The sequence below is a fragment of the Paramormyrops kingsleyae genome, chromosome 4 (assembly GCF_048594095.1).
Source record: "Paramormyrops kingsleyae isolate MSU_618 chromosome 4, PKINGS_0.4, whole genome shotgun sequence".
NCBI lineage: Eukaryota > Metazoa > Chordata > Actinopteri > Osteoglossiformes > Mormyridae > Paramormyrops > Paramormyrops kingsleyae.
The window spans coordinates 45,154,714-45,178,763 of NC_132800.1; the positions used below are offsets into that span (position 1 = coordinate 45,154,714).

General features: G+C 45.4%; 1 protein-coding gene and 1 long non-coding RNA gene across 4 annotated transcripts; one reads left to right on the plus strand and one right to left on the minus strand.

Moving 5' to 3' along the window:
• Positions 1-693: 693 nt before the first annotated feature.
• On the minus strand, positions 694-22,453 carry LOC111844912 (uncharacterized). Of its 3 annotated transcripts, none has more exons than XR_011990128.1 (6): positions 22,297-22,453; positions 22,086-22,152; positions 2,261-2,301; positions 1,546-1,698; positions 959-1,020; positions 694-797 (listed from the first exon to the last, which is right to left on the minus strand). XR_011990128.1 is itself a non-coding variant. In XM_072711483.1 (6 exons), the coding sequence occupies exons 2-6, from the start codon at positions 22,108-22,110 to the stop codon at positions 750-752; spliced, it is 639 nt and encodes a 212-aa protein (XP_072567584.1). In that variant the 5' UTR covers positions 22,111-22,149; positions 22,297-22,453; the 3' UTR covers positions 694-749. The 3 variants fall into 3 exon arrangements, 2 of the variants coding, with proteins under 2 accessions (XP_072567584.1, XP_072567583.1); XM_072711483.1 differs by having other exon boundaries at positions 1,951-2,301; positions 22,086-22,149; XM_072711482.1 differs by having other exon boundaries at positions 1,951-2,301.
• Positions 21,165-23,597, plus strand: LOC140588885 (uncharacterized). Its single transcript, XR_011990129.1, has 3 exons — positions 21,165-21,353; positions 23,060-23,224; positions 23,313-23,597. It is a non-coding gene; the product is annotated as an uncharacterized lncRNA (long non-coding RNA).
• The last annotated feature ends 453 nt before the right edge of the window (positions 23,598-24,050 follow it).

Genomic DNA, 24,050 nt, shown 5'->3' on the forward strand with positions numbered 1-24,050 from the left:
TAAAAATTACCTGAGCTAATAATTCCTACACAAGTGACCTATAGCCTATGTTAGTCATGAATAAATGATGTTAAAAAATGTATAAATGACTCATTCTTGACAAAAGGCAAACGAGCTGTGTGTGTGCGCACATTTGAATAATGTCGGGCTGTAAACAGGTTCAGGCTTTTAAAACGCTGTCAATCAAAATGTACTTGTCGGGATCTGGCCAAATTCTGTTGGGCTTGGGCCTTGTTGGGTGTAACTTTTAAGGCCCGATTACAGCTACAGTATAATAGATGGATCCAGTAAAGGACCAGAGAAAGGCTGAGGGTTTGGGGACATGAAGGAGTCTGTGCAGCACAATACAGGGTCCATCAAAATGACCATTTATATGTAATTATGTGACAGAATTATTCCTGTGATCAGGCGTGTGGATCACGGGGTGGAAATGGGGTGATTCTGTCAGTGTTCTGCAGCATGAAACAGGCACCTTAAACTCCCAGGATGACTTAGTAAAAACCATGTTTCTCCCTGTTCTCAGGTCACTGTGCATGTTTGGTGGGCAAAACATTTCAAAACAACATTTTGACTTTAATTTATTTACAATTCCGGTTAGTCAGCACTGAATCTCAGAAAAGCCCCAGAATCAAGCACTTAAAGCACATATTCTTAATTTTATTTATTTATTGTTCTTTATTTTACAAGTGTAATGGCTGGTGTGTGATTTAAAAAATAAACACTATAATGTTCTCCCCTGTTGTTGTTTTTTACAGTGATTCTGTCTTTACAGGTACATAGTTGACCTCAGTTTTGTCCTGTAAAAAAAGAAAAACAGGTTTAAGTTCACAATCAAAGTACTCCAGTCTATGTAAAACATTCAGCAGAGTTAATTTTGCTACATAAACATGTCTGATTAAGCAGAGACACTTTCCCACTGTGGCCTGAAGGCCACAGAAAGCCCTGTCAGTGACAGTACCTGATCATGTCGGCTGGTCCTGCTTCCCCTCTGCTGTGAGTCAGAGCTCTTCCTCAGTGGCGCTGAAACAGTTAAGAGTGACGTCATTCACAGAGTGCACAGGGTGCTCTACCAGCCCTGTTGATAAGGGCTGCTACTCTCACACTGTCTCACTTTGCCATGCATGCTGGACATGCTTGTGTTAGAAAGAGATTGGCTGCTGGTTTGAGGTTTTAAAACAGGAAACACACAAAACAATGGTCAGACATAAAGATTTCCAGCTACAGCTGATTTATGCCTGAATATTTATAAATTACTAATATTTAATGTAAAGATTAACACCAAGGCAGCTGATACTGTGTGTAACTTTGGCACTTTAACTGCTTAGCAGTCCTGGAGGTGTGACCCACTGAGCCGCAGTGGTCTTTAGCTAGGGAAGAAAGTCAGAGTTACACTGTATCACAGTGTATTAACACACAGCCCACAGGAAGTGTATAGTGTCTGTACCTGACAGACTGCATATATGCTACAGCCCAGTCTGGGGCTGAATGAGACGCAAAAGGACCAGACAGGGAACACAAAACACAATGACATCAAACATGTCTGACCTTTGTTATGACAGAAATAGCAGCAGAGTGATGAGATGGAACCAGTGAGCAGAGAGACACAAGGCAGGAGAATCCAAGGCAGGAAGTAAGGGTCATAGGACTGAGGGGTCGGGCACTGGAGAGGGCAGGGAGTGGACTGGCCCCCAGGATGGTCTGTAAACAGAATATAAACATCATCACTGTTAGGTTGATAAACAGTGATCTCTGTTATAAACATGCATTACCTATAGTTCAAATACCTACTTTTTGATAACTTATGTATTATGCATATGACTTTGTTCTCATATATACTCTAAGAATTTCATATTGGCAACAGTGAAATCTTAATATTTGGTATATAAGTAAGTAATAAAGTCACACACAATCCACAGTGACCTTAATCTGAATCATTTACTGTTAAATTACCTGTGAATTTCAGCTTTGTACAGTTTCCAAACTTTAGCTTTACGTTTTGGGCACAGCAGTAGATCAGCAAATCTGACTCATTTATGTTAATCAGCTGCAGACTGTGTGTCCCAGAGCCATTAACAGGAAACAGCCTCCCTTTATATTCATCTCTGGTGTAAATAGGGTTCGTCTTCCCTCTAGATTTGGGTTCCAGGTCCATGACTTTGACTGGTATGTGGTCTGATTGCAGGGAAAACCAGGAAACCTCCGTATTTACAGGGATCCCACAATGCAGAGTGACTGTTTCTCCATACTGGACCTTTATTACCTCCACCTCCTCAGCCTGGGTCACCAGAGAAGCACTGCAACCTGGAGACAGAAAACAGTAAATATTAGAGCTGCACAATATCACATCGTGATGTACTCACGCTCCTCCTTGGATTGCCACCTTATCGTGGTGGAGGGGTTTGCGTGCCTCCGTGAACCTGGGGGCTATGTTTGTCGGGGGAAATAGCCCCTGGTAGGGTCTCCCAAGGCAAAAAGGTCCCAGGGGAGGGGCCAGACAAAGAGCAATCCAAAAGAACCCCATGAAAAAGCTTAAAACCAAAGTCCTGTTTCCCTCGCCCAGACTAGGGTCACCGGGGCCCCACCCTGGAGCCAGGCCTGGGGGAGGGGCCCGTTGGCGAGCGCCTGGTGGCCGGGCCTTGGCCCGTGGGGCCCGGCCGGGCATAGCCCGAAAGAGGCACGCGGGACTGTCCCCAGGTGGGCCCACCACCCGCAGGGGGAATGTCAGGGGTTCGGTGCTTTGTGGATCGGGTGGCGGCCAAGGGAGGCCCTGGCGGTCCGATCCCCAGCTGACAAAACTGGCTTTCGGGACATGGAATGTCACCTCTCTGCTGGGGAAGGAGCCTGAGCTTGTGCGTGAGGTTGAGAGGTATTGACTAGATATAGTCGGGCTCACCTCAACACATAGCTTGGGTTCTGGAACCGATCTCCTGGAGAGGGGCTGGACGCTCTTTTACTCTGGAGTTTCGGCAGGTGAGCGACGCCGGGCTGGGGTGGGGCTATTGGTGGCCCCACAGCTCGGTGCATTAACAACGGAGTTTACCCCGGTGAACGAGAGGGCTGTTTCCCTGCACCTTCGGGTCGGGGATAGGTCTCTGACTGTCATCTGCGCTTATGCGCCGAATGTCAGTTCGGAGTACCTGGCCTTCTTGGATTCCCTTAGCGGTATGCTATTTGGCGTGCCACGGGGGGATTCCATCGTTTTGCTGGGGGACTTCAACGCTCACGTGGGCAATGACAGTGTGACCTGGAAGGGGGTGATTGGGAGGAACGGCCTCCCTGATCTGAACCCGAGTGGTGTTCTGTTATTGGACTTCTGTGCAATGCATGGTTTGTCCATAACGAACACCATGTTCGAGCATAAGGGTGTCCATAAGTGGACATGGTACGAACATGCTTGGGGCTACAGGTCGATTATCGATTTTATAATCGTATCATCTGATCTGCGGCCTTCCGTCTTGGACACTCGGGTAAAGAGAGGGGCAGAGCTGTCAACTGATCACCACCTGGTGATGAGTTGGCTCAGGTGGCGGGGGAGGAAGCCGGTCAGACCTGGTAGGCCCAAGCGCATAGTGAGGGTCTGCTGGGAACGTCTGGCAGAGGCTCCTGTTCGCTGGAGCTTTAACTCGTGCCTCCGGGAGAATTCCAACTGCATGCCGGGGGAGGTTGGGGATATTGAGTCTGAATGGACACTGTTCCGGACCTCCATTGTGGAAGCGGCCGTACGGAGCTGTGGCTGCAGGGTGGTCGGTGCCAGTCGTGGCGGTAACCCCTGTACCCGATGGTGGACACCAGAGGTGAGGGGGGTGTAGGAATTTAACAGCTCAAATGGGGGTGGTTTTCCACCAATGTTCAGGGAAATTGATTATGAATTAATTAATGATTCATTCATACACAATTAAATATGGAATATTAGGTCTGAGTTGTTGTTCCGATATCACAGTCTTTATATTAGTCCCACTTGGTAAAGAGCTGGATGATTTAAGTCCAGAATGTGAATGGAATTAATTCGTTGGTATCACTACTCAGTCTAAGATAGCTGCCCGTCCACCGGGTCAGCTTCTCTCTGTAACCTAGTGACTCAGCTCTTGGCCAAAGAGAGAGTCTCGCGATACTTGAGGACGCGAGTGGGACTTCAAAGCTCAGTAACGGGATTCAGACCAATAAAGTGACTTATGGTAAGCACAGAGAGGGAGATTTAAAATGTGAACAGCATGTGTTTATTCTAATGCTACACTAAAACAGGACAAACATTACACATAACATAATGCATACAAACACAATAACGAAATTACGGAAAATGGATTTACAGTAGGAAACAGTGATCAGCTTTGATTAAATACTGTTCTGCAATGGCAAGCCTAGGATCTAAACAGGCAACCCAGATTTCAGTGTAGATCAGCCGGTACCAGTTGCCTATGAGAGAGTTGACGGTGAGTTTACGTGATTGCAGCGGGGATCAGCTTTGTCTTTTGTTAAAACTCGCGGCGAAGAGGCTTCGTAGTTTTGATGGTAGATTTATCTTCTCCGCGCGTAGTTTCTCCCGCAGTCTTGGATTGGAGGCTTCGTGTTTTTTTCTTCTTTTTTTTTTCTTCACCCTTCCTCTGGGTGTGAGGCTTTTATGCCCCATGGGCTCCATGAATATTCATCCATGACCCAACCTTAGCTAATTTTTATTGATTAATTTATAATTCCTTTTATGAGGTGCATACTTTTTATTGCCATCAATGTACAGAATACCTGGTTAGGCGGTATATCTCACAGCTGTGACAAGTTTAGGTGAGTTTTACTGAAGCTGTACCCCATTGCACACGGTGTGTCCTAATTAAGGATGGCTCAGGTAACTGTCTTTACTCCAGTAAAAGAACAATATTGATTATGCATTGACAAATTATAAAATGGAGCAAACCTGACTATTAAAAAGGGGTTCAGTATACAAGTTTTAACATACATTGCATAGTCTCTCTCAGACAAAGGGAGGTAGAAAAAGAGCGCGAATCTCCGATTTACGGCTGTAAGGTATAGATAAGCGACCGCTTTTCTACCCCTCCCCCCCTTTGGTAAGGGGTGGGGGCTTTCCTTAGTTCTATTAAATGAATAACTATGTGCTCAAACATTTCTACCTACTTGGTTACACCACTTAAACTCATTCCCCAATCTCTGAGAGAGGTGTGAGCGCGTGGTTGGATAACCCCAGTGTTTACCTATCTGTGCATATTCTATAATATATATATATGTATATAATTGTCCAAATGGTGAAGATACAATGGGACATTCATAAGAGAAATAGAAGACAATTGTGACTGACACGTACACATCCACCAAGTTTACAGTAATGATGCCAAATAATAGTGAGGACAATATACAGTCAAATACACATAGGTGGCATATGATTTTAGCTTTGTCCCACTCCAGAGGTATGCAGGATCTTCCCCCCCTCTCCACACTATTTGGGTCCTTTGTTTGAGGGCCATAAACATTGGAATGCGGGCTTCAGCTTCCCTGGAGAGGGGCCCCTCTGTGTATGGGTACGGAGGTAGATCTTAGCATGGCCGACTCACTCCCTCAGCGGCCATAAAATGCTGTCTGTGGGGCCTGCGTGATCCTACAGGGGCCATGAAGCTGAAGAAGGAGGCTTACCGGGAATTATTAGCCCGGGGATCTCCGGAGGCAGCTGACGGGTACCGGCAGGCCAGGCGGAACGCAGCTCGGGCGGTTGCAGATGCAAAAACCCGGGCGTGGGAGGAGTTCGGTGAGGCCATGGAAAGTGACTTTCGGTCGGCCTCAAAAAGGTTCTGGCAAACCATCCGGAGTATCAGGAGGAGGAAGCAGCTCCTGGTTCCTACTATTTATAGTGGGGGGGGGGTGCTGTTGACCTCAACTGGGGACATCACCCGGAGGTGGAAGGAATACTTTGAGGACCTCCTCAACCCTGCCTCAGATACATCTACGCACACTGCCTTTGAGACATCTGAGGGCACAGAGCCCGAGGGTGCTGGGGGGGGCTTGCACATCACTGGGGCTGAGGTGGCCAGGGTGCTTAAAGAGCTCCGTGGTGGCCGGGCCCCGGGGGTGGACGAGATCCGCCCGGAGTACCTGAAGGCTCTGGATGTTGTGGGGCTGTCGTGGCTGACACGCCTTCTCAACAGTGCGTGGAGGTCAGGGACCGTGCCGCTGGATTGGCAGACCGGGGTGGTGGTCCCCTTATTTAAGAAAGGGGACCGGAGGGTGTGTTCCAACTACAGGGGGATCACACTTCTCAGCCTCCCTGGGAAAGTCTATTCCGGGGTACTGGAGAGGAGGGTGAGATCGATAGTCGAATCTCGGATTCAGGAGGAACAATGCGGTTTTCGTCCTGGCCGTGGAACACTGGATCAGCTTTATACCCTTGCAAGGGTACTGGAGGGGGCCTGGGAGTTTGCCTATCCAATCTACGTGTGTTTTGTGGATTTGGAAAAGGCTTACGACCGGGTTCCCCGAGGTGCTCTGTGGGGGGTGCTTCGAGAGTATGGGGTCCGGTCCCTGTACGAACGGGGCAGAAGCTTGGTCCGCATTGCCGGTAATAAGTCGGACGTGTTCCCGGTGCGTGTTGGGCTCCGCCAGGGCTGCCCTTTGTCATCGGTCCTGTCTATAATATTTATGGACAGGATTTCTAGGCGCAGCCAGGGTATTGAGGGTGTCCAGTTTGGTGGCCTCAGGATTGCCTTGCTACTTTTTGCAGACGATGTCGTCCTGTTGGCTTCATCTGCTGGGGATCTCCAGCATGCACTGGGGCGGTTCGCAGCCGAGTGCGAAGCGGCGGGGATGAGGATTAGCACCTCCAAGTCCGAGACTATGGTTCTCAGCCGGAAACGGGTGGTTTGCCCTCTTCGGGTTGGGGAAGACGTACTGCCTGAAGTGGAGGAGTTTAAGTATCTCGGGGTCTTGTTCACGAGTGAGGGTAGACGAGATCGGGAGCTGGCTAGACGAATCGGAGTGGCGTCTACAGTTTTGCAGGCACTTAAATGGTCCGTCGTGGCTAAGAAAGAACTGAGCCAAAAAGCAAAGCTCTCGATCTATTGGTCCATCTTTGTCCCTACCCTCACCTATGGTCATGAGCTATGGGTAATGACCGAAAGAATGAGATCGCGATTACAGGCGGCCGAAATGAGGTTTCTCCGCAGGGTGTCTGGGCTCTCCCTTAGGGATAGGGTGAGAAGTTCGGATATCCGGGAGGGTCTCAGAGTAGAACCGCTGCTTCTTCACGTCGAAAGGAGCCAGTTGAGGTGGTTTGGACATCTGGTGCGGATGCCTCCTGGGCGGCTACCCGGAGAGGTTTTCCGTGCATGTCCTACAGGGAGGAGGCCCCGGGGCAGGCCCAGGACTCGCTGGAGGGATTATATCTCTCAGCTGGCCTGGAAATGCCTCGGTGTCCCCCCCGAGGAGCTGGTGGAGGTAGCTGGGGAGAGGGAGGTCTGGGTGCCTCTCCTGAAGCTGCTGCCCCCGCGACCCGAACCCCAGACAAGCGGCAGATGATGGATGGATGGATGGATGGATGGATGTACTCACGATTATATGGTGCACGCGCAATAATCACCAGGGCTTCAGATGACGGGCTATATGGTCCTATATGGACTTTTAGTTACGGCCACAATTTGGTAAGTAGTATGCCCGTTTGACAGATTTTTTTTTTTTTTACAGTGTAAGGTTCCAGTCTGACTCTTTTAGAAGGATTAGCGAGGACCTTTCATCAACTCAAAGGTTCAGGACCTCACTTTCATGTCTCATCTGGAGGATGGCAGAGTTTTTACACCAGTGTCCCGCCACTACTCTGGACAGTAGTGGGGAAGATGGTGGCGCAGGAGGTAGTGCTATCGTTCGGCAACCAGAGGGTTGCAGATTCAAGCCCCGGGTCCTCCTGACCCCATCGAAGTGTCCTTGAGCGAGACACTGAACCCCAAATTGCTCCCGGTGTGCAGGTTGGTGCCTTGCATGGCAGCCTCCACCACTGGTGTGTGAATGTGAGGCATGTATTATAAAGCGCTTTGAGTACTCGTAAGAGTAGAAAAGCACTATATAAATGCTGTCCATTTTACCATTTACTCTGGAGGATTGTGGCATCCACACAGAGACCAGAATACTGCCCACACTGGAGACACCAATGGAAGCAGCCACCAAATAACCTAGTTTTCCTCCAAGTACTGACCAAGGCCTACACCTGCCTAATTCCAGAACCTGCAGGTACAGTGGTGTGCAAAAGTCTGGAACCACTTGTGAATTTTGTGCTTTGTCAACGTTTTGACCTTTTATTTTAATTTCCTCATTCACCCAGTAGATTAGTTTGTGTACCACTTTACTGTATAAGGGATACATTTAGCTATATAGAATCAACTTTTTAAGATCACTTGTTTCTAACTTTACAATTTTGTTGATACTGGAAAATAGCTACTATGACTTTTATGGATCCTGCACCAAAACTGGTTTGAGACTGACCAGAAATAACACGTGCTAATTGGACAATCGTTGACGGAATGGTCAGTGGGACCAAGTACATCACAGTACTGCAAAAGTGTATGGTGCCATCAGTGCAGCCGCTGTTTGCAGGCCGGATCTTGTTCCAAGATGATAATGCACCGTGCCATTGCTCCAAACAGGTGATCAACTGGAAGCGTCAGAACAACATCGATCAATTGAGTTGCTTGCCCAATCTCCCGATCTGAATCTGATTGAGAACTTGTGGCACAAGATGGCTTTGGAGATATCCACGAGACATCCAAAATCAAAACATGAGTTGATTGAGTCACTCATTGCAGCCTAGAACCATGTTATCACCCATGATCACCTCATCAAACTGCTTCACTCAATGCCGACATGGTGCAGGCAGGTGATCAAGAACAAAGTGTGGCCCACCAGATACTGAGCCATCACTGAGACACAAAAAGTCCTTTTTCAAAACCACCTACACGAACATGAAGAAAACTTGACGCATGTCTGTTCTACTATATAGTATACTCATTTATTTTGCACCTTTGGCCAGAGAAGTACATTACGCATATTACTGAAAAAGATGACTGACATGGGAACTTTAGCAAACAAACTCAGAAAAGTAAATCCAAGCTAGAATAAAAACTGGATTTTAATAGCCAACTGTGTCACCTGTAACACTGTTTTTCAAATAAATGTATTGGCTCAACGAAGGGGTTAAAATAAAAGGTCAAAAGTTGGAAAAAATACAAAATCAACAAGTGGTTGCAGACTTTTGCATACCACTGTAGTGTGGCTGCGTTTTTATAACGAAGACTCCTCTTCACAAGCTGTGCAATACCATTTAACAGTGGTTATGTGTTTGAATTGGCTCTTGGTCATGCCAGTACAGACACGGTGTTGCCACCTCTGGCATCCATCACAGAGTATCTACAGTGGGATTAACAACATACAGTATAAGACAAGTATCATGGATTTGATCAACTGGTCTCTCAATGCAATTGACACCATCTTCTCACAGAGAAGCGCAGGTTCGGGGGAACCTGACTGTCCTGCAGGAACGTACGCAGCTGGCTACACGATGGACGGATGGGAGAAGTGTCACGGATTCAGATGGCTCGGGAACGCGAACGAGGCATGGTGCAGGCACAGAAAGAATGGACGACTCACTTGCGGCTCAAAGAACAAAAACGGGGTTTATTTAACTGAACTAAATAAAAACACAAGGGAGGGCTAGCAAAAACAAAGGACCACGAGGGGTCAAAACTAAAGGAGATTAAACAAGACTAAATAACAAACATCAAACACTGAAACTATCAAAATCATCAAACATCGCACACAATCACAATCAACGAACCACTAGAGAACAGAACAGAAGCAGGGACTTAAATACAGAAACCAAAACTGGGTAATAAGACTAACACAGGACAGGTGAGACTAATTAACAGACCAGGACAACAGGGCACAGGTGAAACTAATAAACTCAAAGGAACAAAACAGGGAAACTAAGAACTAACCAAGGAAACAGGGAAACAGAAACCAATACTAGGGACTTTAAACAGGTAAAGACACAAGCAGGGGCACAAGGAACAAAACCAAAAACCATATACAAAATCACCAAATACAAATAACTAGACAAACTCAACTGAAACACTAGGGAGCAAAATAAAACAGGAGGTGGGATTCAAACACAGGACAGAAGGTACAAAGACAACCGGATGCTCAAGACATTGAGCCACATGACCAGACAGGTAACAGGGGAGAACAAAGACTAACATAAAGAACGGGATGACCAGCGATGCCTGTTGGCCAAACGGGGAAGGGACACGGTAGGACCACAGCAGGGGCTGACCCCGACAAGAAGTGGAGGGTCGTGTGTCTGGCAGCTCTTTCCGTGGAGGACATCGAAGATAGAAAACGGTGACAGCCGCTCATAGCCCCACTAGGCTGGCCGGGATGATTGACGGACTTGGCAGAGCTGTCGGCACTCAGACTTTGGCTCTAGATCGCAAATTGGATACCATCATTGTGACTATGGACCGCAGACTTGATAACATCACGGAGAAGCTTTCGGCTCTGCAAAGGATGAATGGCGGAGACCAGTGTGGACATTAGAGGAGCTACAAAATTTCAGCTTCTCACCCGAAAACCCAAACAACCTAACCTAGATAGCATCAACAAGGCATTTTCGCCCACAGGACTGCCGCATACTGGATGTTTTTCCCTTTGCACACCATTCTTTGTAAACCCTAGAAATGGTTGTGCGTGAAAATCCCAGTAACTGAGCAGATTGTGAAATACTCAGACCAGCCCGTCTGGCACCAACAACCATGCCACGCTCAAAATTGCTTAAAAATGCCTTGTTGATGCTAGAGGTCAGAGGAGAATGGGCCGACTGATTCAAGCTGATAGAAGAGCAACTTTGACTGAAATAACCACTCATTACAACCGAGGTATGCAGCAAAGCATTTGTGAAGCCACAACACGCACAACCTTGAGGCGGATGGGCTACAACAGCAGAAGACCCCACTGGGTACCACTCATCTCCACTACAAATAGGAAAAAGAGGCTACAATTTGCACGAGCTCACCAAAATTGGACAGTTGAAGACTGGAAAAATGTTGCCTGGTCTGATGAGTCTCTATTTCTGTTGAGACATTCAAATGGTAGAGTCAGAATTTGGCGTAAACAGAATGAGAACATGGATCCATCATGCCTTGTTACCACTGTGCAGGCTGGTGGTGGTGGTGTAATGGTGTGGGGGATGTTTTCTTGGCACACTTTTGGCCCCTTAGTGCCAATTGGGCATCGTTTAAATGCCACGGCCTACCTGAGCATTGTTTCTGACCATGTCCATCCCTTTATGACCACCATGTACAAATCCTCTGATGGCTACTTCCAGCAGGATAATGCACCATGTCACAAAGCTCGAATAATTTCAAATTGGTTTCTTGAACATGACAATGAGTTCACTGTACTAAAATGGCCCCCACAGTCACCAGATCTCAACCCAATAGAGCATCTTTGGGATGTGGTGGAACGGGAGCCTCGTGCCCTGGATGTGCATCCCATAAATCTCCATCAACAGCAAGATGCTATCCTATCAATATGGGCCAACATTTCTAAAGAATGCTTTCAGCACCTTGTTGAATCAATGCCACGTAGAATTAAGGCAGTTCTGAAGGCGAAAGGGGGTCAAACACCGTATTAGTATGGTGTTCCTAATAATCCTTTAGGTGAGTGTATATACAGTAAATCTGGTCTAAGTCACCGTCTTGTAACTCGTCAATGTGCACAAGTCGACGCTCAAGCAAAAGTCCCGATTTTTCCTAATGATGTTTCCTTTAAAATTCCTTGTGTAAGTCGCCGCTTGTAAGTCGTCAAATTCACTTAGTCGTCACCTAAATCCCGGTCCCGAACAACACAAATGAATGGATTTTCCTACCTGTAAGTCGACACCCCAATCGCTGCATTCCCGCCGCCTGCTTGTCACCATGGCAATGTAGAAACAATCCCCACCTATCGCACTAGTCGCTCCCTGGATGCCAAGGCCGTGATGTAGAGACCTGCACTCCCGAGTGTGGCGCGGGACAAGATTTGATCGGTGAATGCGGGTGCGAGTGGTAAGGTCCTCATGTATGTGCAGGTTGCGGGAGAATAGAATTAATTGCGGGACTCCCGCAAAATGTAATTATCTTAAAATTAATTTATTAAAAACAAATACTCATTTATCTACTGCACAAAAGCAACAAGAACGACTAAATTAAAATAATTTACAGGCGAATCGTGTACAGAAACTACAATTGCCGCGCTCTGTGTGCCGGGGGACATAACCGGACATCCCAAGAAGTAATCAGCATGGGGCTTGGACGGGATGGCATGTTCTGAAAAGCTCCTCGTTCGTGTCTGTTGGGTTGAAATTGTATATATATTATCACTCACGTGTATTCTGAAGAATGCATAACTTGTTTTATGAAACCACTGTGTAAGTGTTTACCAGTAATTTTCCATCACGTGCAGCAGATGAGCCCACCTCTGCTGTACGTTCTGTTGTTCCTGTTCCCACTCCCACTTTCCCATTGCATCCTATCCCATTCCAAATGTTGTTCACACCCACAATGTAATCTGATCAGTATGCTAACCTTATAGTATAAATAAACTCTGTCAGGGGCCACACCTTGGAAGCCATCACTGTAACTCACTGTAGAAGGTGTGGCTCCCCTTGTACAAGTAAAACAGCGCGTGTCTCATACTCTGTGGGCCAGCAGCCGGGGGGGGCTGATCACTCTCTCCGACATAAAAACTTGGTCCTTCGAGCCGGATCACAAACCAGTGATCCGTGCGGATCGGGGAATCCTGAGGACATCACCGGAGCGCCGAAAGGAGCGACACCGAAGTCTGTCGACAGCCGCTCGTCTAAGACGGGTCGAGAAAGTCCTGGAACGTGAGAATTCGTGACCAGGCTGGTGGTTAGGACTGCGCTCGACGCCTGGTGATGCCTGACGGACCCCGACCGTCGTGACTGACCCCAGAGGTGAGACGTTTGGTTATATTTCGCCGAAAGGAAATAGTTTGGTTATATTTCGCCGAAAGGAAATAGTCTAAATTTGGTTATATTTCGCCGAAAGGAAATAATCTAAATTGGTTATATTTCACTGAAAGGAAATAGTTGAATTAGAATTTAATTGACCTGTTAATTGACAAAGGCTAGAGTTGGCCGTAATCAACTGGGTATGAATGTTTGTGTGAATGTGGAGGACTAAGTGATTTATAGAATCCTAGGCTGATTCTACCAGTCCTGTTGTTTCTTTGCCTGAGAAGAAAGATGTACTGGTGATTGGGAGATCAAGGACGGGTTCCATCCCTGAAAACTGACACCGCTGCACAGATAGTGTGCAGTAGAAGGCCGTGTTAGTGTCCTCTCCCTAATCTCGTGCCAGAGAATTTCTGCTCAGGACCCTTGTAGTAATAACAATAGACAAGTAAAAGGATGGGAAAGGGGCAAAGTAAACAGCCATCCTTAGAGGGAGATGAAAAGTTTATGGAAGGATATGTAGAAGGAGCATGGACTATAAGTAATCAAAGGTGGAGAAGAAAGCATGGGTTTGGAGGAAGCCTCCATACGACAGACCTTCTCAAGTTACAGAGCGATTTAAAACTAGAAATGTTGCGCACTAAAAATAGCGGAAAGTTGGACAGACGGAAGAAGGAGTACAAGCTGTCAGAAAAATGGTTGGAACAAAGTAAATTAAGAGAAGCAACTAGACAGGAAAAGAAAGGTAAAAGGAAAGAAAAACTTGCAGCCGTAGCACTAGTCACTCCTGATGAGGAAAGTGCAGCAAAGACCCCACGTAGATAGAAAACACCTACCGCTCCTCCGCTGTCGCAGCTGACATCGGAAGCAGCACTAAAAGACAAGCCGACAGCAGCGCCTAGAACGCTGACACCACATTCTGCTCCATTAGCGTCATTGGCACCAGAATCTCCTTTCCATCCAATGGTGACCCGAAGCAGGGATCCTTCACTGTATCCAGTGAAAGATTTAGAGTCATGCAAAACTAAATTCCACCCCAGTAGCGGAGATGGGGCATCAACCCCAGAGTTCCAATGCCCCATGGTGGAAGTCGCGAATCCTGATAGGGGGCAGGACGGAACAGGTCCCGAAACAATGTTAGTGTACAGACCCTGGACAGCAGAGGATAGGTCAGCAGCTTTAAAAGGGATACCCCCTGTTGAGGAAGGTGTAGGAGAATTTTGGGAAGCGGTGTTAGAACTTCAAAGCAGCTTCCACCTAAACGGGAGAGAAATGTTCCAATGCCTGAGGCAACTGTTTACTCACAAATGGGTCAGAGTTGCAGGAGATTTCACAGGGCATGCGTACGACGGAACACCCCTCCCGCATGATTCATCCGCCCTGAGACACAGCCTAAGGCAGCTAGAAGAAAGAGTCAGATAAAGATTTTCAAAGAGAGCAGATTACGGTAAAATCTCACTATGCAGACAGAAAGAAGGGGAAGAGCCAGAAGACTTCCTAGACAGATTGAGACCAGTTTTCAGAAGTAATTCAGGCATTCCCCCAGATAGTGATGAGGCCGGAGTATACCAACAACAATTAAAAAGGGCATTCCTTGCCGGCCTAAACCCTGAACTTAAACGGTATATAGATAAACATTGGGTCCATCAGAATACAGGCTCAGTGCAGCAAGCTATAGAGTACGCCCAGCACGCACAAGAACAAAAGGGAGAAGCGACCTTCGCAGCCTCTGGCGATACAATCGCAGTAGTCTATTCAGGCCCCCAGAGCAGGGGAAGTTACAGAGGCCGAGGAGGTAGAGGTCGAGGAAGAGGTGGTAGGCCAGAAAACTCGCCTCAGTATGATAACTGTGATGGCCAAACACCAGGCCACACTTAAGTAAAGTGGGTAAACACACACACACATCTTCATTCATCCTTTCATTTTAACACTTTGCAATAACTTTATTCATTGGTTTAAATACATTCGTTCTATTTGTAAGCGCGCACATTTAGTTTACTGATGTATTTGTATCAATTCATTTTTATCTTTTGTTGTGATTAGTGTGACTAACTCTTGTTTCTTTTACCGGTTTATTTACCTGCTGTGATCCCAGGGAGTGGCCTGGCAAAAGATGGTGGCCAGGGCTCAGAGCACTTAAATGCCTGAAGTTAATTGGACTGTACCACCAGTTCCTGTTGGAGAGGGGGAAATTTGTGTTTAGTTTAAACTAGTGTTTATTTCGCTAGATATTTGTAATTAAAGTTTCGTTATTTTGATTTCTTCTTTAATGTTTAGTTTATCAACAAACTGGACTGCGATGTTGTGTCTTATAGTTAGTGTTGTGTTGTGTTTAGGTACCCCTATTGTTTCTATTGGTCTGATCAGCCATTATATATATATATATATATACCTTTGTGTCATGTCCAGAGAGGTTAGTTATGTTTGTTGTGCAGCCAGGTGGTTTATTCACATTCCTGAGTTTAGTTTTGTTACTTTGATTTTTTTCCCGGGCTCAACATGTAATATTTGTTAAATTAAGTTTGGGTCAGAATAAAAAAAAACATATTTTTTCTAATTATTCCTGTGACTCCTCCTGCTTTTAGCGCTTGGTCCCTCACAATAACAAATGCTGGAATTGTGGAAAACCAGGTCATATAGCTAAACAGTGTAGAACTAAACGCGTAAATAACCCAAACTCGACAGAAAATGATCAGTGACGCCAAGCTGAGAAGTTGCAGGCACCACTTTCCCCACCCCCGCTAGGGCCCCCACTAGATAGGGAGGAGGAGGAGGTTGACCTTCAAGCGGTGTGCCAACTGATAGCGCTTAAACAGCCTGCAGAACTGCCTAGGCGGCGGTTTATTATAAATGGACAGACATATGATTGTTTATGTGACACGGGAGCCTGTAGAACAGTATTAACTACAACTCCGCCAAAAGCAACGTTCTCTACCTAAACAGTATATGTGAGAACGGCCGGAGGGCAATCTGAGACCCATCAATTAACTAATCCCATAACGGTAAAAGATGAAGAGACAGGGACAGAGTGTGAGGTCCAAGTTCTGCTGAGCCCGTCATGCCCAGTAAACTTACTAGGAAGAGACCTTATGGTCCGGATGGGCATAAGCATTGTTGCCACGACCACAGGCATGAAAGCAATAATAGACAGGCAAGCTCTAGTGGTCCATGGATCGTCAGTTCCGCAGTATTACTGGTCTCTGGACCTAGGCCAAACACCACAAGCTCGGGAGTTGCTAAGGAAAACTAGAGTAAAGCAGGGAGTAGATAAGGTCCAATTTATGCCCGACGATGGCCTTCATGTGCCCATGTGGTACAAACCCACACCTGGCCCCGACTACCGATATGATCGGCAGTTTCACGCTATGGGACCACCCCAGGTCACATTGCAGTATCTGTATGTTAATCCCACATAAGAACATAAGAACATAAGAAATTTACAAACGAGAGGAGGCCATTCGGCCCATCAAGCTCGTTTGGGGAGAACTTAGCTAATAGCTCAGAGTTGTTAAAATCTTATCTAGCTCTGATTTAAAGGAACCCATGGTTTTAGCTTCCACTACAATAGCAGGAAGACTATTCCATACTCTGACTACACGCTGTGTAAAGAAGTGCTTCCTCAAATTTGTTTTAAAATGTTCTCCCGCTAATTTCCACTTATGGCCACGAGTTCTAGTATTTAGACTAATATTGAAATAGTAATTTGGCTGAACAGCATCCAGACCCGGATGAATCTTATAGACCTGAATCATATCCCCCCTTAGTCTCCTTTGCTCAAGGCTGAACAGATTCAGTTCCACTAACCTCTCCTCGTAAGACATTCCTCTAAGACCAGGAATCATTCTCGTAGCTCTTCGTTGCACCTTTTCTAAGGCAGCAATGTCCTTCTTGAGGTATGGTGACCAAACCTGCACACAGTATTCTAGGTGGGGTCTTACCAAGGAATTATATAAGTGTAACATCACCTCCCTTGACTTAAACTCCACACATCTAGAGATATAACCCAACATTCTGTTCGCCTTTTTTATTGCTTCCCCACATTGGCGAGAGTGGGACATGGAAGCATCAACATACATACCGAGATCTTTCTCGTAATCAGCTACCTTTATTTCAGTGGAACCCATAAAATATCTGTACTGTATATTTCTGCTCCCTGCATGGATTACCTTACATTTATCTGTGTTAAATTTCATCTGCCAAGTATCAGCCCATTCGCTAATTAAATCCAGATCCCGTTGAAGTCTCTCTGCTGCTAGATTAGTATCTGCTACCCCGCCCACCTTGGTGTCGTCTGCAAATTTAACCAGTTTACTGTATGTATTCGTGTCAATATCATTAATGTAAATTAGGAACAATAGTGGTCCTAAAATTGAACCCTGCGGTACCCCACTATAAACGGAGGCCCACTGTGACATAGTGCCTCTAATAACTACTCGCTGCTTCCTATCAGTTAGCCAGTTTTTGATCCAAGCTGCCACAGTTCCTAAAATTCCTGCAGCTTTAAGCTTTAACAAGAGCCGTTTGTGGGGGACAACATCAAAGGCTTTCTGGAAATCTAAGTAAATCACATCATAGGCCTTTTTGTGATCAATTTCACTTGTAGCTTCCTCAAAGAACTCAAGCAGATTCGTTAAGCAGGATCTACCTCTCCTAAATCCATGTTGGCTATCCTTTATAATGTTATTTGCATCTAGGTAATCTACCATTTTCACTTGAATTATAGCTTCCATTATTTTTCCAGTAATGCTAGTTAAACTGATTGGCCTATAGTTTGCTGAATTACTTCTATCCCCTTTTTTGAATATGGGTGTTATATTAGCATGCTTCCAATCTGATGGTACCACACCCGCAGATAATGATTTCTGGAATATTAAAGTTAAAGGTTGGCTAATAATATCCCTCATCTCTTTAAGACTAAAGGTAAGATGCCATCAGGCCCCTGCAATTTATTTATTTTGAGTTTAGCTAGGCTTAGTATCACATCAACCTCAGTTATACATATATTGGTCATAGACGATGCTGTATTCGTATTAATTGGTGGTAAGTTACTTGTGTTCTCTATTGTGAATACCCTTGAAAAATAATCATTAAACTCGTTTACCATATCAATTTCGTTATCAATTATAAGGCCCTTACTATCCTGCAAATTAGTGATTTCAGCTTTTAGTGCTCTCTTGGAGTTAAAATATTGGAAGAAACCTTTACTGTCATGCTTAGCCTCCAATGCAATTTTTCTTTCTACATCCCTCTTTGATCGCCTAATGTCATTTTTTAACTTTGCCTGTAGACTCAGATACTCCTGCTTGATTTTGAAATCATTAGTTATTTTCCAGTTGTGGAACAGAGCCCTTTTCCTCCTGACTTTATTCTTAATTTCCTTAGTAAACCACCTTGGTTGTCGTTTCCTAGATTTAGTTTTGCTGGAAACAGGTATGAAGTCCTCTTGCACTTGCAACAATGTGCTTTTGAAAAATTCCCATGCCTCTTCAACTGTTTTGCTATTTAACTCTGTCCAGTTTACAGTTTCTAATTTCCGTCTCATACCATTAAAGTTAGCCTTCCTAACATTGTATACTTTTAATTTAGACTTTGCTCTTCGGACACTAAAATTAACCTCGAATTTAACCATGTTATGATCACTACCGTACAATGGGTCTAAAACCTCTAATTTTCCAATCCTATCCTGGTTATTACAAAAAATGAGATCAAGAAGGGCTTCTCCCCTGGTAGGAGTATTAACAACCTGAGTAAAAAAACAATCCTGTACTAATTCCAGCATCTCAAGTTCATTTACAGAAGAGCCAGAGACTGTGTCCCACTGTATCCCAGGTAAATTAAAATCACCCATAACCACCACATCATTTTTATTACTCATAATCCTGATATCATCATATAATATTCTGCTTTCCTCTACAGCTACATTAGGTGCTCTATAACAAACCCCGACAATTAGGCCATTTGAATCTTTAGCATCAAGTTTTATCCATACAGCTTCTGAATTTTTATTTTTATCAGTGAGATCCCTTGCCTGCAAGTTTTCTTTTACGTATACTGCAACACCACCTCCCTTCTTGCCTATCCGGTCTCTACGGAACAACGTATAACCATCCATATTATATTTATCACCATCATTGTCACTCATCCATGTTTCAGTTATTCCTATAATGTCGTAATTGTCTGAAGAAATTAAAGCCTCTAAGTCATTAATTTTGTTTTTAATACTCCTAGCATTCAAATACAGACCACTAATGGTAGGCCTTTTACAGTGTCTACTTTTAATATTTATTTGGGCTTTCCGTCTCTCCCCACATAAATTCTTAACTGACCTCCCTGCCCCCCCAGTCCCTAGTTTAAACATTCCTCAACTATTCTGCACATACGCCTCCCCAATACACTGGTTCCCCTATGGTTCAGATGCAACCCGTCCGGCTTGAACAGGTCCCACCTGTTCCAGAAGGTCTTCCAGTGCCCCATACACCTGAACCCCTCTTTCCTACACCACCATTTTAGCCACGCATTTAATCCCCTTATCTCAGCTAATTTTGCCTGACTTGCACATGGCACGGGAAGTATTCCAGAGAATACCACCGTGGATGTTCTGCTTCTAAGCTTATCCGCGACTTCTATAAATTTATCTTGCAGAACAGCCCTTCTGCCCTTTCCTATGTCATTGGTGCCAACATGCACCACGACCACTGGATCCACCCCGGCTGGGGCCAAAAGCCTGTCCACTCGATCTGGAAGGTCCCCTACCTGGGCACCAGGCAGGCAAGACACCGTACGGGACCCTCTATCACGGGTGCACACATAACTATCTACACCTCTTATAATTGAATCCCCTACTACCACAACCTCCCTCCTACTGGGGTTAGGTGCTCCTTGGACTCACTATGTCCCCGTCCTTTACTCCCAGCCCAGTATATTAATAGAGAATATTTAAACTTTTAGTTGATCTAATTAACGTATAGTTAAAACAAAGTGCCGAGTACACTAAAACACTAAATTAACACTTGCGTTAAATCGGTACTTTATTATAAATTATCCGGCAGCGTCAGCGATAACAACCTTTAAATTTAACTTTTAAAATAACCAAATTTACAATTACTTACCCGAGATTAACTTCCTGCTGAACCACGTTTAGCTAAACTAAAGCGAAGTTGCTCTAGGGAGGCCAAAAAACCACAAAAACCCTCTCAAAACAGGCTACTGCCGAAGCGGGAAAAAAAGTGGAAAATGTCCTCCCGGCCCCGACCGGCGACCGAGCAAAGCTCCGGAGCAACTGACCTTTTAGAGTTAATGTTACCGATGTTCGATAATATTACCCGCGGGTGTTTGATGCGAAGGACGCAGACAGAAACGCCACTCGCGCCCGCAGCTGTCGGTAACACTCACAAGGACAGACAAGTACACACGTAAAAGTAAGAGTAAAAAATGAAACAACAACAACAACCACCCACGTAACCGTGCTGGCACACAAACACTCAAATATACTTTACAGATAATTCAAATCAAATCAACCGCTTCAACAGGCGCACAACACAACACAAGTGCACACAGCGACTACACCACTCCCGAACAGTACAGCAATCCCAGCAGCCTCTACAGCAATCCCAGCAGCCTCTACAGCAATCCCAGCAGCCTCTACCAAGCTGAGGTGGAAACCTGTGTTTACAGAAAATGTTTAGACAAGATGTGGATGGCGGATGTAAAATACACGGTTCATGATAAACAGGAGGGACTGTTGGGTTGAAATTGTATATATATTATCACTCACGTGTATTCTGAAAAATGCATAACTTGTTTCATGAAACCACTGTGTAAGTGTTTACCAGTAATTTTCCATCACGTGCAGCAGATGAGCCCACCTCTGCTGTACGTTCTGTTGTTCCTGTTCCCACTCCCACTTTCCCATTGCATCCTATCCCATTCCAAATGTTGTTCACACCCACAATGTAACCTGATCAGTATGTTTACCTTATAGTATAAATAAACTCTGTCAGGGGCCACACCTTGAAAGCCATCACTGTAACTCACTGTAGAAGGCGTGGCTCCCCTTGTACAAGTAAAACAGCGCGTGTCTCATACTCTGTGGGCCAGCAGCCGGGGGGGGCTGATCACTCTCTCCGACATAAAAACTTGATCCTTCGAGCCGGATCACAAACCAGTGCGGATCGGGGAATCCTGAGGACATCACCGGGGCGCCGAGAGGAGCGACACCGAAGTCTGTCGACAGCCGCTCGTCTAAGACGGGTCGAGAAAGTCCTGGAACGTGAGAATTCGTGACCAGGCCGGTGGTTAGGACTGCGCTCGATGCCTGGTGATGCCTGACGGACCCCGACCGTCGTGACTGACCCCAGAGGTGAGACGTTTGGTTATGTTCATCATGTTCATCATTCCATTTAATTAAACTAAAATAAAACGAAACATATTTGTTTATTTTCCGGGACAAAACTTGAATACTGCGGGTGGGAGCGGGAAATAATAATATATATTTTTTGCGGGAGTGGGACAGAATGTTGCGGGAGCGGGCAGGAGCGGGACTGAAAAATCTGTCCCGCGCAGGTCTCTACCGTGATGAGTAGAGGTATGGTGTTATATTTACTAGTCGGCAAAACGGCGAGATAGACACAAGTCGCTGAAGTGTCGACTTTATAAGTCGGCAAAACGGCGAGTTATATTTACTAGTCGACAAAACGACGAGATAGACTTAAGTCGCCAAAGTGTCGACTTAGGTGTATCTCGTCAATTCTCTAAGTCGTCACTTTTAAGCTGGTCCCACGAGTGTCGACTTAGACCGGTTTTACTGTATATGATGTTAATAGAACTGCTTGCGCAATTAAAAACAGAATTGACCACAGCAAGGCAGAAACTGCAAGTTACTCTCAATGTGACATTTAAGACATTAACAACTGGTGTAGAGCATATATACAGTATGTGTGTGTGTGTGTGTGTATAATGTGCACACCTGTGATGTGATTAATAGAACTGCTTGTGCAATTTCAGATAATCGCTGGCAATGTCACACTTGGAGCTGATAAATATCACAAACATAGGAAATAAACCATGAAATGAAAAATTAATCAGTACTTACCAATGAGTATGAGCCTGAAAAACATTTCGCCGGCGTAATGGATTTCTAAGTTTTACGAAGTTGTCTTCTTTCAAACATAAGACAAGAAAAAAAAATTGCAATAAGTTTGGGAAATACTCAGTGCAGCCTGATGTTCACTAATGACAATAGAAAATACTGATACAGAAGCCTGTTAGTTAAAAGTCTGAACTAAACGACGTCTCACACTTACAGCTCTGCTCTGATATAAACCAGACATTAAAGCAAGAGGCATTTACACTGAACTGCCTGCTGGTCCTTTAATGCTGGACTCTGTTCACCACAGAGATTCACACTAAATACAGAAATAAACAGCAGGTCATAGAGGAAGTGAGTGAACACAGCACAGCACTGACAGTTTAGCAACACACAAGAGCTGCTAACTTAGGCTCTCTGAACACAATCTCTGTGGGTCCAGTGGACTCTCTCGTACCAGTGTTTGTAGGGTTCTGGGGGCGGGCTGATCCAGAGGGCTGTGGATACAGGGAGGTTTGTGCCTGAGAAAGTTCCGGTCTGTTTAAATGAGATGAAACAGTATAATTCAGATTACAGCTCTGTTCATTCTACAGACAGTATAGTGTGGGGCTCATCTGCACGTTGGGTAAGATCCACACCTGCTACAGCCTCTGATGTAAAATCTCTGATAGAATCACAGGCTTCTCTAAATAAGGAAACCCCACCTCTGGCCCTCTGGAGCTGCTTAGAAACTAACCAGGGCCTTTTAAATCATCTGCTTACTGATTTAGGAGCAAACTGTGGCCTGTGTCTCTGGTGCACTGTCAGGTCTCTCAGAGACTGACGTTAATAACGGCTGACGGAAAGTATGTCACACGCAAGTGGTGTTTCAGCAGCTTTTCTCTGCAGTGTGTGGTTGTGGCTCTTGTTTCCATGGTGACGCTGGGGCCACAGGCCTCTTGGTCAAAGCTACACTAAAATATCTGCTCTCTCCTATGTAGTTGTAATAAAACAGACAAGTTCTTCAGATGAATCCCAGAGAGGAGCTGATTTCTACCAGCAGGACACCAGTAAAGCTGTTTGAGCAGGACCCAAGTTCTGAACTACAGGCCCCAGGATACAAATGAGATCTGATCCTCAAGTCAGTCTTTAAGTCAAATTTGTAGGTGAGCTGGAATAATACAGGCCAGAATAATACAGTAATAATAAATTCACCGACTTCCTCTGTGACCTGCTGTTTATTTCTGTATTTAGTGTGATTCTCTGTGGTGAACAGAGTCCAGCTGCCCCTGAAACCCGGAATCAGATAAACTGAGGAAAATGGATGGATGGATGGATAGATGGATGGACGGAAGGATGGATGTCTACTGTCCACCAATAAGGACATAGCAGGATTCCAGCACAGTGATAAGAATGGACAGAGTGCACACACTTACAATGTATGATCAATGTATGATTACAGAGCTGCCACCTATGCTGTATATTACAGGATCACTCCATATTCGAAAATAAAATGCTTTGTCTTATTTTGAACCATCATTGGGATACACCTCCCCGGCAATTTTTTTCCATCAGGGACCTGGGTGGGGAGGGTCGCATTGTCCCTCATTTCTTCAGATTGAAAGTGGCAATCCAATATTATTAGAATTCCAACTAACCAATCAGAAAAAAAGAGAGACACTGACCGATCAGACCATTTACATATATTTATATAGCAGAGACATTTATGTAAAGTGACACATATTGCAGAAATCAAGGTTAGTCTGGGGTTTAGGGTCTTACTCAGGCACCCATCAGTGAGATCACTCTGCTGACCATGAGACCTGAACTTTCTGATCTTGGTTCAGTTTGCTCACATTCTTGTTTGTGAATGTGGTCAGGGGCTCCCTAATCCCCCAGCAGGACATTTCCAGAGCACAGTTTGGAAAGCTCCATACAAACATCGAGAGACCCTGAGCTTCCATCAGAACCAGATCAGAATCATAATGTGAT